This window comes from Bubalus kerabau, chromosome 1, assembly GCF_029407905.1.
Source record: "Bubalus kerabau isolate K-KA32 ecotype Philippines breed swamp buffalo chromosome 1, PCC_UOA_SB_1v2, whole genome shotgun sequence".
NCBI lineage: Eukaryota > Metazoa > Chordata > Mammalia > Artiodactyla > Bovidae > Bubalus > Bubalus kerabau.
In genome coordinates this window covers 159,008,973-159,022,739 of record NC_073624.1, presented here as the reverse complement: position 1 = coordinate 159,022,739, position 13,767 = coordinate 159,008,973, and the positions used below count along the sequence as shown (strand labels likewise).

The window sequence follows — 13,767 nt, the reverse complement described above, 5'->3', positions numbered from 1 at the left end:
ACAAAACAAAAAACTGAGCAGCATCTCAGTGACCTGTGGAACAACAAGAAATTCAAGGGGGGGACGGGGTATATATTTAAAGAAATAATAATTGAAGTCATCCCAAATTTGATGAAAAATATAAACCCACAAATCCAAAATGCACAATGGACTTCAAACAGAACACAAGAAAACACACCAGCACACATCATGATAAAATTGCTGGAACCCAGTAAAAAAGAGAAACTCCTGCAGTAAGCCTGGAAGGGAAAGAAAAGACACTTGTATAAACAGAACACATTTACAAGATATTTAACCAAATGAAATGAAAACATCTCAAAATGTGTGGGATACAAGAAAACATGGAGCATCACCAAACACAGGCATACCTTGGACATATTTGGATTCGGTTCCAGACCACCACTCTAAGACAAGTCACACTAAACTGTTCGGTTTCCCAGTGCATATAAAGATTATCTTTATACTATACTGTAGTCTAATAAGGATGCAATAGCATTATGACTAAGAAAAAAATGTACATAATTTAAAAATACTATACTGCTAAAACATGTTAACCATCATCTGAGCCTTCAGCAACTCATAATCTTTTTTACAATAGTGATGAATCACAGATCCCCATAACATACAATAATGAAAAAGTCTGAAATATTCCAAAGATTACCAAAATGTGAGAGACATGAACTGGGCCATTGCTACTGGGGAAAATGGTGCTGATAGACTTGCTCGACTTGGGGTTGCCAGAAAACCTGCAATTTGTTAAAACCGCTGTGTCTGGTAAACACAATAAAATGAGGTACTTACACTATAGGAAAAAAGAAAGATCTAAAATCAGTGACCTAATCTTCCACCTCAAGATGACAGAAAAAGAACAGCATGATCCCAAAACACATAGAAGAGAGAAAATAATAAAAAGCAGAAATCCACGCAACAGGCTGGAGATGGATGGTGGTGATGTATGAAGAGCAACATGAATGCACTTAATGCCACTCAACTGGGCACTTAAAAATGGTTATAATTCTAAGTTTTGTTACATAGGTTTTACCACAATTTTTAAATATAAAAAAATTTTTAAACTTTTTAAAGAAATTCATGAAATTAAAAACAGAAAAAAAACAAACAGAGAAACATCCCCTAAATTAAAGGAAGCCAGATCCAAGAGTGAAATTTAATTTATAATGACAGAAGGCAGATCAACGGTTGCTGGAGGAGGGGTGCGGGGAGAATGACTACAGAAAAGAGCAAGGACCATTGCAGGAGTGATGGAAATCTTTGATATCTTTATCGTGGTGATGGGGACTATACAGAGTATACAGCTGCCAACTCAGTGAACTGAACATCCGAAATGGGCACATGTTATCCTATTTAATTTACACCTCAATAGACGTGATTTTTTTAAAACACATTTCTGGGAGGGGAAAGGTAAAACAAGGTGGGAGTAGGACACTCCCCCACAGATGACAAATCTCCCCATCAGACTGGGCCATGCTGACTATTTGCCAGAAGCAGAGTTACTCAGCCTTGACACCACCCCGTGAGTGTGTAATAATCACACGTCCCAGGCAATAATCACAGTACACATACTGCCCATCCTTGCAAATTCCTCCTGGTGGTCCCAGCCTCAGATGCACCTGAACCAATGAGATCAGGAGCTGAGGGCCTGCAAGGATCAGCCACTCCCAGTTCAAGTGGAGTCTATAATTAAGCAATCCTTGCCCTCTGTCTTGGCAAGCCAAAATATGGAAAAATACACAAACACACACATACCCGTGTGCGCCAAACGATAAGGCGATCTATTTCCTCTGAACTGGGGCAGCCCTTCTGGTGAATATGATTATATAAATGTGTCAGGCCAGTCAAAACAATGGATACACCTTCTGACCCATTTAATCTCACCCTTGGGAACCTATCCCAGCAAATAATTTCTCGTCCTTTCCCCAAAGGCAAGAATCTGTGTTACAAAAGCTAATCACAGCGTCCTTATCCAGGATAGTAGAAAAACAACCTAAATGTCAGATAAGGGAATTTTCAAAGACGTGGTCAGGAAGTCTACTTGGCAACCTGGAATGCTCTATCCTAAGTGATGCTAATACAAAAATGCAGACTGCAAGATTATGAGGATACTTTCAGCAAGTGAAACTGTGAGTGACCGCAGACAGGAAAATGTAGCCTGTAGGAGGGAACACAGTAAAGCTGGGAGGCCTTGTGTAGTTCTCCAGGCAAATACAAAAGTTCAGTATATAAAACTGGAAGGGGAAAAGGTACTACTTCTCAGCAGTGAAAGCAAAATACTCTACAAACATTATTAAACACTAGACTTTTCCATTCTGATTGCATTAAACAACCAAGAAATGGAAGCAGAGAAACCATCTGTGTGGAGATCAGGCCTTGGGGTCCAATATCACATGGACAGAGTTCAGCTCAAATAAGGGCAATTCTCTAGTGGTTAGAACGATCCAGAGTCAACAGCCCATTGTAGGGTCAGACAAAGAGACTGTCCACCCACAGAGATGCCACAAACAGGAGCGAGGGCAGGGAGCTGCTGTTAGGTCCTTCCACGTTAGACTGGCTTTGCCTCTCTTGGGCAGGGTTAGGATTAGGGACTGTCCTGTTTTGCCTGGGGCAGTCCTGGGGCACATCTGTTGTTCCAGCAAAATTCTTAAACACCTCTCTTTCATTCTTTAAAGTTTCCCAATTTGGACCACAAATTACATGCTTACCCTACTCATGGGAGGCATCTGTTACTTTGAAGGAAGGGGCCTCAAGCCATGCTGGTCACAGAACACAAATGTCCATGTTTCTCACCCAGAAACAGGCTGCACATGAGGCTCAGAAGCGAATTCCTGCATTTTACAAGCAAGGAAGCTGTGGCTCATGTCACTGAGAAGGCCCAGGGCAGGGGCTCTCTGTGAAACAGGCTGATCGTCTGTGCCTACCAGGGGCCTCGGTTCTACACTTTCAATCCATCTCTGAAATAGATCCTGGCAAGGGCTTCATCAGAACCTTTGCAGATTAAACTCAGTGTTTGTGGTGGTAAGCAATCCTGGAGTTGCCAGCATCATAGGAATCATCCCTCATTGAGGATACACTCAGTAAAACCAGGGAAGCCCAAATTCTGTCCAGAATCAGGTGGCGTGAGAATGAACAAAGACAAAGGCTGTATATGCCTCTCTCAGCTTCCCTTCCTCTGCAAGTCAAAGTGAGATATTTCAAGAATTTTAATCATAGTGAGGCTTCCCTGGTGGCTCAGTGGTAAAGAACCTGCTTGCCAATGCAGGAGACACGAGTTCCATCTCTGGTCCGGGAGGATCCCACATGCCACAGAGCAACTAAGCCCGCGTGCCACAAATACTGAGCCTGTGAGCAGCAACCTCTGAGCCCACATGCTGCAACTACTGAAGCCCTGGAGACTGTGCTCCTCAACAAGAGAAGCCACCGCAATGAGGGGTCTGCACATCGCAACTGAGAGTAGCCCCCGCTTGCTGCAACTAAAGAGAAGCCCGTGCAGCAATGAAGACCCAGCACAGACAAAAATAAATAAATACTTTTTTAAAAAGGAAACTTAATTGTAGTAAAGTACTGGAAAAGGTCAGTTTTCATTCCAATCCCAAAGAAAGGCAATGCCAAAGAATGCCCAAACTACCACACAATTGCACTCATCTCACATGCTAGTAAAGTAATGCTCAACATTCTCCAAGCCAGGCTTCAGCAATACGTGAACCGTGAACTTCCAGATGTTCAAGCTGGTTTTAGAAAAGGCAGAAGAACCAGAGATCAAATTGCCAACATCCGCTGGATCATCGAAAAAGCAAGAGAGTTCCAGAAAAACATCTATTTCTGCTTTATTGACTATGCCAAAGACTTTGACTGTGTGGATCACAATAAACTGTGGAAAATTCTGAAAGAGATGGGAATACCAGACCACCTGACCTGCCTCTTGAGAAATCTGTATGCAGGTCAGGAAGCAACAGTTAGGACTGGACATGGAACAACAGACTGGTTCCAAATAGGAAAAGGAGTACATCAAGGCTGTATATTGTCACCATGCTTATTTAACTTATATGCAGAGTACATCATGAGAAACGCTGGACTGGATGAAACACAAGCTGGAATCAAGATTGCCGGGAGAAATGTCAATAACCTCAGATATGCAGATGACACCACCCTTATGGCAGAAAGTGAAGAGGAACTCAAAGTCTCTTGATGAAAGTGAAAGTGGAGAGTGAAAAAGTTGGCTTAAAGCTCAACATTCAGAAAACGAAGATCATGGCATCCGGTCCCATCACTTCATGGGAAATAGATGGGGAAACAGTGGAAACAGTGTCAGACTCTATTTTTCTGGGCTCCAAAATCACTGCAGATGGTGATTGCAGCCATGAAATTAAAAGATGCTTACTCCTTGGGAGGAAAGTTATGACCAACCTAGATAGCATATTCAAAAGCAGAGACATTACTTTGCCAACAAAGGTCCGTCTAGTCGAGGCTATGGTTTTTCCAGTGGTCATGTATGGATGTGAGAGTTGGACTATGAAGAAGGCTGAGCGCCGAAGAATTGATGCTTTTGAACTGTGGTGTTGGAGAAGCCTCTTGAGAGTCCCTTGGACTGCAAGGAGATCCAACCAGTCCATTCTGAAGGAGATCAGCCCTGGGATTTCTTTGGAAGGAATGATGCTAAAGCTGAAACTCCAGTACTTTGGCCACCTCATGGGAAGAGTTGACTCATTGGAAAAGACTCTGATGCTGGGAGGGATTGGGGGCAGGAGGAGAAGGGGACGACAGAGGATGAGATGGCTGGATGGCATCACCGACTCGATGGACGTGAGTCTGAGTGAACTCCGGGAGTTGGTGATGGACAGGGAGGCCTGGCGTGCTGCGATTCATAGGGTCGCAGAGTCGGACGCAACTGAGCAACTGAACTGAACTGAACACATAATATGAAACTAACCATCTTAACCATTTTTAAGTAAGACTACTCAGTGGCATTAAGTACATTCACAGAACTGTCAAACTATCACCTCCATCCACAGATATCTTTCCATCTTGTAAAACTGACACCCTTTTCAACAATAACTTCCCACTTTCCCTTCCCCCAGTCCCTAGTTCCCACCATTCTACTTTCTGTCTCTGACTACTCTACGTACCTCATATAAGTGGAATCATAGAGTGCGTGTCCTTTTGTGTCTGGCTCATTTCACTTGGCATAATGTCCTCAAGGTTCACCCATGTGGCAGTACATGTAGGAATCTCCCTTATTTTTTAAGGCTGAGTAATATTCCATGGATGAGATGGTTGGATGGCATCGCCAATTCAATGGACATGAGTCTGAGTAAACTCCAGGAGCTGGCTATGGACAAGGAGGCCTGGCGTGCTGCAGTCCATGGGGTCGCAAAGAGTCAGACATGACTGAGCAACTGAACTGAACTGAACCGAATATTCCATGGCACGTATAGACTACATTTTGTTTATCCATTCAACCTTCAGTAGACACCAGAGTGGCTTCTACCTCTCAGCTATTGTGAATAATGCTGCTATAAACAAGGGTGTGCAAATACCTCTTCAAAATCCTGCTTTAAATTCTTCTTGATACATGCCCAGAAGGAGAATGCCTGCATCATACGGTAATTTTTTTCACTTCTGGAGGAACCATCATACTTTTTTTCCACAGCAGCTGCACCATTCTCACCAATGGTGCATAGGGATTCCAATCGCTCTGCATCCTCGCCAACATTTGTTATGTTCTTGTTTTTAATAATACGCATTCTAAGGGGTGAGAAGTGGTATCTCATTGTGGTTTTGATTTGCATTTCCCTATGTCAAAGTGAGAGTCCACCCTAGAGACAGATCTAACACAACCAAGGAATGATTATAAATTTAAAAAACCAAAAGAAGGGTAAAAAATGTTAGTGTCCTCAAAATGCTGTGTTGGCAGCATTTCCCTGACATCCCTGTGATGAAAACCCCATGAAGCCCAGCTCCATGCTCACCTAGTAAAACACGCAATTCAGAACAGACACAAATACTGGGGCATCCGTGTTTCTTGCCTCCAGTAAGTATTACATGTTCCATGGAAAAATCTTGGTCCTGAAGTTGGAAAGAGACAGCTTAAAGAAGAGTACTACAGGTATTTGCTATAAAGAATGTTACTGTGAAAATAATTCTGGATGGGGCAACCTGCTAAATAAAACCTCTGCTTGTTCCAGCACCTAGAACTGGTCAAAGAATCAACAAGTTGCTTCTTCATATTCAAACCTGCCTACTGAGCCCAAGTCCACCATTAAGGTTGTCATCCTGCTCCACTGCTCACTGTTAATTCATCAAAATCAAACAAAAACTCTCGGCAATTTGATCCAGCAAAATAATCCAAGGTGGAAGAAGACATAAATTAAACAAGATTGGCTGAGTTGGTAACTTTTGAAGCCAGTTGATGGGAGCATGGTGGTGGTGGCGGGATGGGGTTGGGGGATGTTTCATTATATTGTTTTATTTCTGTATTTTCTCCATTTAAAAAAGAAAACTCCTCTGAGAAGGCATACCATATTACACATTTTCAGAAACCTTGTGAAGCAGGAAGCAGGCAGGTGAGAGAAATTCATAAAGAAATTAGCTCAGGTGGGAGTCCAGACTGGCACCCAGGAGCCCCGGCTGCACCATGTACTTCTCGAAGGGCTCTACACCCCAGTTCTCAGACCTCACTCCACATTTCCAGCCCCTGCACAGAAGACAGCAAATCTTTGCCTAGAACTCAGCAGGGAGAGGCCAGGTGGCCTCCCCCTCTCATTTTCCCAACCAAGCTCTCCGTCCTTGTTTTCCTGACTGTTCCTTTTTGTTCCATCCCATTCTGCCCCAGTGGACACCAACTAAAAAATGATTAGCTGTCGACCACACACATTGCCAATTCTGCAAAACTCTGATAACACTGCAGCCCCCTTCAATAACCAAACAGACCTGCTACAATTCTGGATTCATGAACTCTACAATTTGAATTTGCTGCTGCCAATGTATTATACTGGGTAGGTTAGTAAAGCTTCCCAAGAGCAAAGAATCTGTTCTGAAGAGGCTTTGAAGGAACGGAGATTCCCAGGCCCTCAGCCACGGGGGCCACAGGAGAATTTCACTCCAGATGCAGAAATCAGGATGAGAGTCAGAGGTTGAGATGTAAGGCCAACAAGCACAGCTGGCCAGCTGGCTGAGGGGTACAACAGCTGGGTGGACAAAGCCGAAAAGGTCAAACCACCGGTCTAAACCAGGTGGCTCTGAACTGTGCATCTGGCTGGCGGGTGGGGACTCCAGGTGGGGCCAGAAGGCTCCCCTCCACACAGGTAGCAATGCAGGTCTGGACGTCACACATCTCAGCGAGGGGCAGCCACAGCCCTCCCATTAGGAGGGGTCCACAGGAACCACCTCAAATGTTCAGCACTGCTCTACTACAGAGGCAATGAGGTGCTTGCTAATGAAAGGTTGTCTGGGACCAGAAAAGTCCTGGGGTAAACAGGCAAGCCACTGAATCCCACCCTATTTCTCCAGGACAGAAACCCACCCCCCCACCCCACCCCCCAAAATTTGGGATAAATCATCAGGAGATGATGCTGGAAAAACAAGGGTGAAAAGCTGAGAAGTGCAGTAAGTCTGCCTTATTGTCAAGTGTTCCAGTCCAAATAGGAAATGTCAAAATCCTCAGCAGAGGCAAATGTGGCATCATGACCACTCATCCTGTGCCTCCGTCTCCATCTGGTCCCCCCAGACACAGACTGCAGACCCAGACACCAGAAACAGTGCTTATATTAAAGGGAGGTTTTAAAAAGTCTCTGTGTATGGTCATGTGGTCTTGTTCTTCTGCACAGAATCAATGTCTGCCTCTGTCTGAACCAATCCCACCAACATGCTCCGATATCTCTCTTAACCCCTTGACTGTCTCCAGCTAGTACCCAATTTCTCTGCTCTTCATTAAGGCAAGAGTCCTTGAAAGAACTGTCATGAGTCACTGGTCTCCACTCTCTCACGTCCCATTAGCTCCTGGGCCAACTCTAGCTGGGTTTCCACTCCCCAGCAGTTCTGGTCAAGGTCACAACCTCCACCTTGTCAAAGCCAATGTCAATATTCTGTTCTCACCCTACTCCTCTCTACATGAAGGGCTTCCTCTTGAGACTTCCATGACACAAAAATATCCTGGTCTTCCTTTGACCTCAGGCCACTCACTCACAGCCAACTTTGGAGTGGACTCTCCTCCTCAACCCACCTCTAGCAACCCCACCTCCATATTCAGACTCCTCCTCTCCTCTCCTTCAATAATCTGGTCACCCTTTCCTCTGATGGTGGCCAAGACTTTCATTTCCAGGAAACTGACAACTCCATGTGTCTGGCTAAGAGATCTTTCTAACTCTTCTGCCCCAAATTTCATCTCAGAACTTGGGACCACCATCCATCTCTTCACTCTTCAGAATCTTTCCAAAATCAGATGACACCATCCAACTTATAACCTACCAAGCATTATTAAAAGGAGCAGAAAGTAATTCCAGCTACTTACTGGGAACCACTGAGTCCCACATGACCTGGCTTCTTTGTGCCCATGTCCTAACCTGTGTCCCCTATGCCCTGTACTCACTCAGATCCAGCCACATGGCATTCCTTTTGTTTCTTGCACATGCCAAGCTCATTCCTGCCTCAGGACCTTTGCTGCTCTCCCTAGCCAGCGCTTTCTTCCCAAGACCCCACATGGCTGTGTATTCATTAATATTCAGGTCTCTGCCCACAAGCCTTCTCTTCTGAATGTCCTTCCCAAGCACCCTGGCCAAGTGGCTTCTCCTTCCCTGCTCTGAGGCTCTTAAGCTAATACCTCTTCCAGTTGAACCCCAGAATTACAAGGGCAGGGCTTTACTATCCTTGCCCACCCTTACCTCCTAGAAACCAGGACAGGGCCTGGCCCACAGTCCAGTGTGTGCAAAGGACCTTACAGTTGATGTCTCCTTGGGGCATTCCTGGAGTGTGGGTGGAGGGAAACTGGGTCAGAGCCCCAAGCATTCCTGACCTCCCAAGGCTGAAGAAGGGCACCTTAATCTGGTCTTTAAGCACTTGGCCTTCCCCATCACAGCACTTTATGGTCTATCTTATAATTTACTTGTTACTGGCTTCCTGAGGGTAGAGCCGTGACTGCCACCTCATGGGGGGCCAGGTAAACCCAAAGTACGTGAAGAAGCACGGTTTACTAATTAAGGACAGAGAACACGGCCGCTCTCAGCCACTCACCCAGAAGACGATGTTGTAGCTGAAGAGGAGGTACTTGTACCAGCAGCTGACCTCGGCGTTAGAATATCTATAATAGTGCATCTTCTGAGAAGCAGGATCTGTGGAGAGAGGAAGAGTGATGAGATGGCAGGTTCAATTTTTCAAACCATCTCCCCAAAATCTGCTCCCCAAGGAAGGAGCAAAGGCAAGATACAGACTCCTTAAATTCCCAAATTGTCCTGTGTTCTTTCAGTAGTCCAGACATAGGTTTAATATCAATGCCAGCTATAGGTTAGACAAAAATCAGCAAAGTCAACTTTTCATACACAGCCAAAAGAATAAGAGGAAAATTTTTGAAAGAATGGAGAATAGCAATTTCTAAAAAGTGTCTTGTGGACTTCTACTGGGAACTTCCCAAACATTTAGGTCATCACCTCTTCATTGGGTATTTATTCCCCCACTTCACAACAGGGAAACAAGTTCAGAAAGGTCATGTGACTTGCCCAACAGCAAGACAAAAACCACAGCGTTCAGGACCCACACCAAGGCAACATGGGGGTGGAGACAGTGGTCCCCACAATCCACGTTCTTTCCACCCACTGCTACCTGGGGCTAAGCAACCAAGAGTTGAGGGAACCAAACGAAGAAATGAGGGCTCGACTAGTGAGAGTTGAGTTTGGGAAGAAGAGATGAAGAGCAAGTCTGGGCATGACCTAACAGTGGCCAGTCAGGAGAAGTCGCATTTGTTCATCTAATATTCTCTGAGACAACCTCGCAAGCTCAGCCCTCAAGAGGTAAGGAAGGCAGAGCACCCTGGCCTGGGTGGAGAGGTCCTGCGAACTCACAGCAGCCAGTCTTCACCCCACTCCCCTTCCCCTGCCTAACCTCCCACCCTCTAGGACCACTGTTTTGGCTTCCTTGGGCTACAGTAAAGCTTAGATTATAGAATTCTGAACTGCACAGGGTGAAGGGTGGGGCCAACTCTCCTTTATCTGTGTCCAAAGCCTACAAAGGAAGGTGCCCTCAGAAGGAGTGCACTCCGAAGGCCTGGTCCACCTTCACTATGTTCATTTTTGAAACACGATGGCAACCCAGGTGGACCCTTAACTCTTCCACTATCCGCTGCTGCCCAACAGTGGCTGAATGTTGGGGAAGGCGCCTTAAGCTGACCCTCGGGTGGGATCTGAGGCTCACTGGAAATGCCCACCCCTAGCCCCGAACTCACCCTACTTCCCAGGGTGAGGAGAGGAACAAGAGGTAACCCAAGGCCTAGGGCAAAAACAAACAAGGCTACTCTGGCAGGGGGGAGACAATCCACTCACAGCTGCCAGTAAGAGACCAGCTTCTGCGCCTTGCCGCGGAGCAGCCACCACAGAATCCCTTCCTGCTGAGGCAGCCTTGGCGGCCTGTCCCCTGGTCTGTAATGTTCTGAGAAAGTGCTGCCAGGCAGGCACACGAAACCACATCCCTCTGCTCCACCACCCTTCCCGCAGAGCAGAACCAACCAACAGGCAGAGACTGGACACCACTGCCCACTGGCCCCCTGCCTCCCAGAGGGACGGGAGTATGGTCAAGGCCCAGCTGGGAGTATCCAACCTGCCTGGCCTGAAACCAGCCAGGGAGGGGGCAGTGACCCAGCAGCCCATCCCCACCTCCCCGTCCCACCAGCAGAGCGGCATCTCTACAACACTTCCCTCCCAGAATACACATGAACACAACTCCTGGTAAGGACACAGAAGGCCTGAACACAGCCTGGGCCACACAGGATGGCTGCAAGGAGATGAACAGGAACTCTTGGACACAGTCCTTCCTTCGGCCACATGACCTGACCCTGAGCAAGCGTCTGCCTCTGAGGGCCTCAAATAAAATGGGGCCGATCCCGAAGATCCCCAGAGACTGGGGAGGGCTACTCAGGCACAATACCCCGAAGTTCAGGAATCCTAAGGGTGCTCCTTAGAGTTATTTAACCTAACCGTAGTAAAGAACTCTCCTTAAAGCTCTGAAGCAGTAAACAAAGCCAGGCTCCCTTCCTTCTCCTGGATCTTGGCTCTACAAAGACACCACCTAATTACCACTGGCCTGTATGCCTTCCATAGCAGGGCAGACCTCATCCCTGCCCCCTAGCCCAGGGCCTCTGAACAATGATGACTCTGAAGTGACACGGACTCTCCACCCGGAGATCCCTGATCTCCTTCTGCTCCGGCCACGTACATGGGGACAACATGGAATGGCCACAGCGAGCTCCTTGTCATGCACGCTGCAGGGAGCCAGTGCTCTGGAGTGTGGGTTCTCTGCAGGGGGCTGGTTTTCTCACCACCTGTTCCCTCTCTTCCACTGGGCTCCCAGGGTCTCACCCCACAAAGACTCAACCAGGAAATAACTCTGCCTTTATAAATGTCAGGGTTCAAACCCACACACAGAGAATCTCAATAACCATGATATAAACCCCAAGCCTTCACTCCATGGTAACTTAAACACTCAGAACTATACTAGCCAGATCCATGCTAGGGAATGATCAGAAAGAAACACCCTAATCATCCATGAGATGATGTATCACCCTCAGATATGTCCCCTTACATGCCTGCCACTCACCCCCAGAACACTTGCTTGAACATTGCATCATTTTTGTTGGACCAAAATAACCATATGAGGTCTTGGGGTAGGGTGTTTTAATGACACTTATTTCCCCATTCCAACCCACAGAAGAGGAAGCTGTTGAATGGAAACAGTGCAGTTTAGTCTTTCTTCACCCCCTTGTTTACTCCTCCCCATGGGGAGAGAAGGCGCTCAACCTGACTGGGGGGTGGGGAGAGGGGCCCCGCCCCACACGCCATCAAAGGAGCAGCAAGGAAAAGCTGCCTCTTGCTCTTGACCCACCAGCTCTGTCCTGGGACCAGGGTGGGTAGAGAAGCAGGTCCTGAGCTTCAACCAGAAGATCCAGGTCCCCACATAGGCAAGTTCTGAATTTAACTGGAAGGAGGTAAGAGTGAGATCTGTTTGGACTCCAGCCTAAGCCACATCCTCCAACACAGAGCCTTGGGTTTGGGGCGGAATGAAGGCAATGAGCATCTGAGGTCTGGCTTGGCAGCTTCAGAACCTCAGGGAAGGAGAAAAGACTGATGAGTGCTCCCCCACCAGCCTGAGGTGTTACCCACATTTCAAAGAACCCCAGAAGGTGACGAGGATGGTGGTGCTGTAACTAGAACCAGATCCAACCCAGAAGCCAGCCAAAATGACTCCAGAGTGACTATGGTCCCTCACTTCTCACCATAGTTGCTAACCCAAGTAGAGTCACATCAGAGGAAGGCGAAACTCAGCTCTCTACCAGCTAATGAATTCAGTCAGCACCAAAAGCATTTACCCTAAATACACAGACTAAAAATTCTGCTTCTTAACAGAAGATAAATTTTCGCAGCTACTAATGACCACCACAACTGAAAACTCTCCAAAAGCTATGTTGTGTTTTCTGTAGAGAAAACAATTATTTAATTCCAAGTCCTCAAACTGTCTCAACTCCAAAAGTTATTATAACAGAATAAAGCCTTTACGTGGCAAGTAGGAGGCATTGGGTTTGTCCAAACATCAACTTCTTAAAACAAGGGGGAAAGTCAGAATTATTTCAGTGTTAAGATAGCTGGTTAGCCACCTGAGAGGAATTGAATAATACACTAAAGTCTTTCTAAATAGTAAACACACACACACACTCAAGAACAGGGTATCCTTCACATTTAAGCTAACTGAAGTACAAAATTATCAATATAGAACAGATATGCTTTTAAATTCCCATATAACAATTAAAAGTAACATTAAAATTAAAAAGGAAACAAATGATAAATTATCTGCAGCTGTAGTGATTATGACAAAGGGTAAATACTATTTCCAACACAAAGAAATTCATACTTAATAGAAGACTGATGTTAGACCAATGGACAAAGGATATGGGCATTATTCTAAAACTGAAGAACAAAACAATTCCTAGATGGAAAACTACTCAAAGTCACTGGAAATGAAATTAAAGACAACTCACAGATATTGTTTTACACTTTTTATTTTAACAAAATCACCACCGCTATTGCTGGCAGTCCCATGGTGAGGCTGTTGCATTCATAGCTTGCTGGGAGTGGAATAAAGTGTTACTACCCTTTGGTAAGCAATACAGTTAGAGACATTAAAAAAAAAAGAAGTCCTACCCTTAATCCAATAAACTCATGACTCAAGAGTTTGCCTCAAGGAAAGAAACCAAAAGAAGAAAAAGAGAATATGAGTTAAGCATTCAAAATCTAAATATCCTAGCTTGCAATTATGAAACAATTTGTAAGCATGTGGCTAAAGGTCAAAATGGAAGCTAAAACCATGAAAATGGCTTCGGGGGTTGGTAGGCTTACAAGTGATTTTCTAAAAAGGCTTCTATTGTGCACTTACCATGACCACCTTTGTACTAAAATGTAAACTGAGGCCACTGCTGGTGGAGGGTGCCGGCCTCACAAGCGTGATGACCTCTGCAACCACTGTAAACAGGGCTCATCTACTTTGGGATTATATTAACTT

The 13,767-nt window shown here is 45.7% G+C and overlaps 1 protein-coding gene across 10 annotated transcripts in view; it reads right to left on the bottom strand.

Annotated features, from left to right (window-relative positions):
• The window catches only part of TSPAN14 (tetraspanin 14), a 56,571-nt gene that overhangs the window by 21,046 nt on the left and 21,758 nt on the right, over positions 1 to 13,767 (bottom strand). For all 10 annotated transcript variants that reach the window (XM_055537772.1, XM_055537771.1, XM_055537748.1 and 7 more), the window contains one exon: positions 9,241 to 9,338. In XM_055537772.1, coding sequence (XP_055393747.1) covers positions 9,241 to 9,321 — 81 coding nt within the window. In that variant the 5' untranslated portion in view covers positions 9,322 to 9,338. The remainder of the gene's footprint in view (positions 1 to 9,240; positions 9,339 to 13,767) is intronic.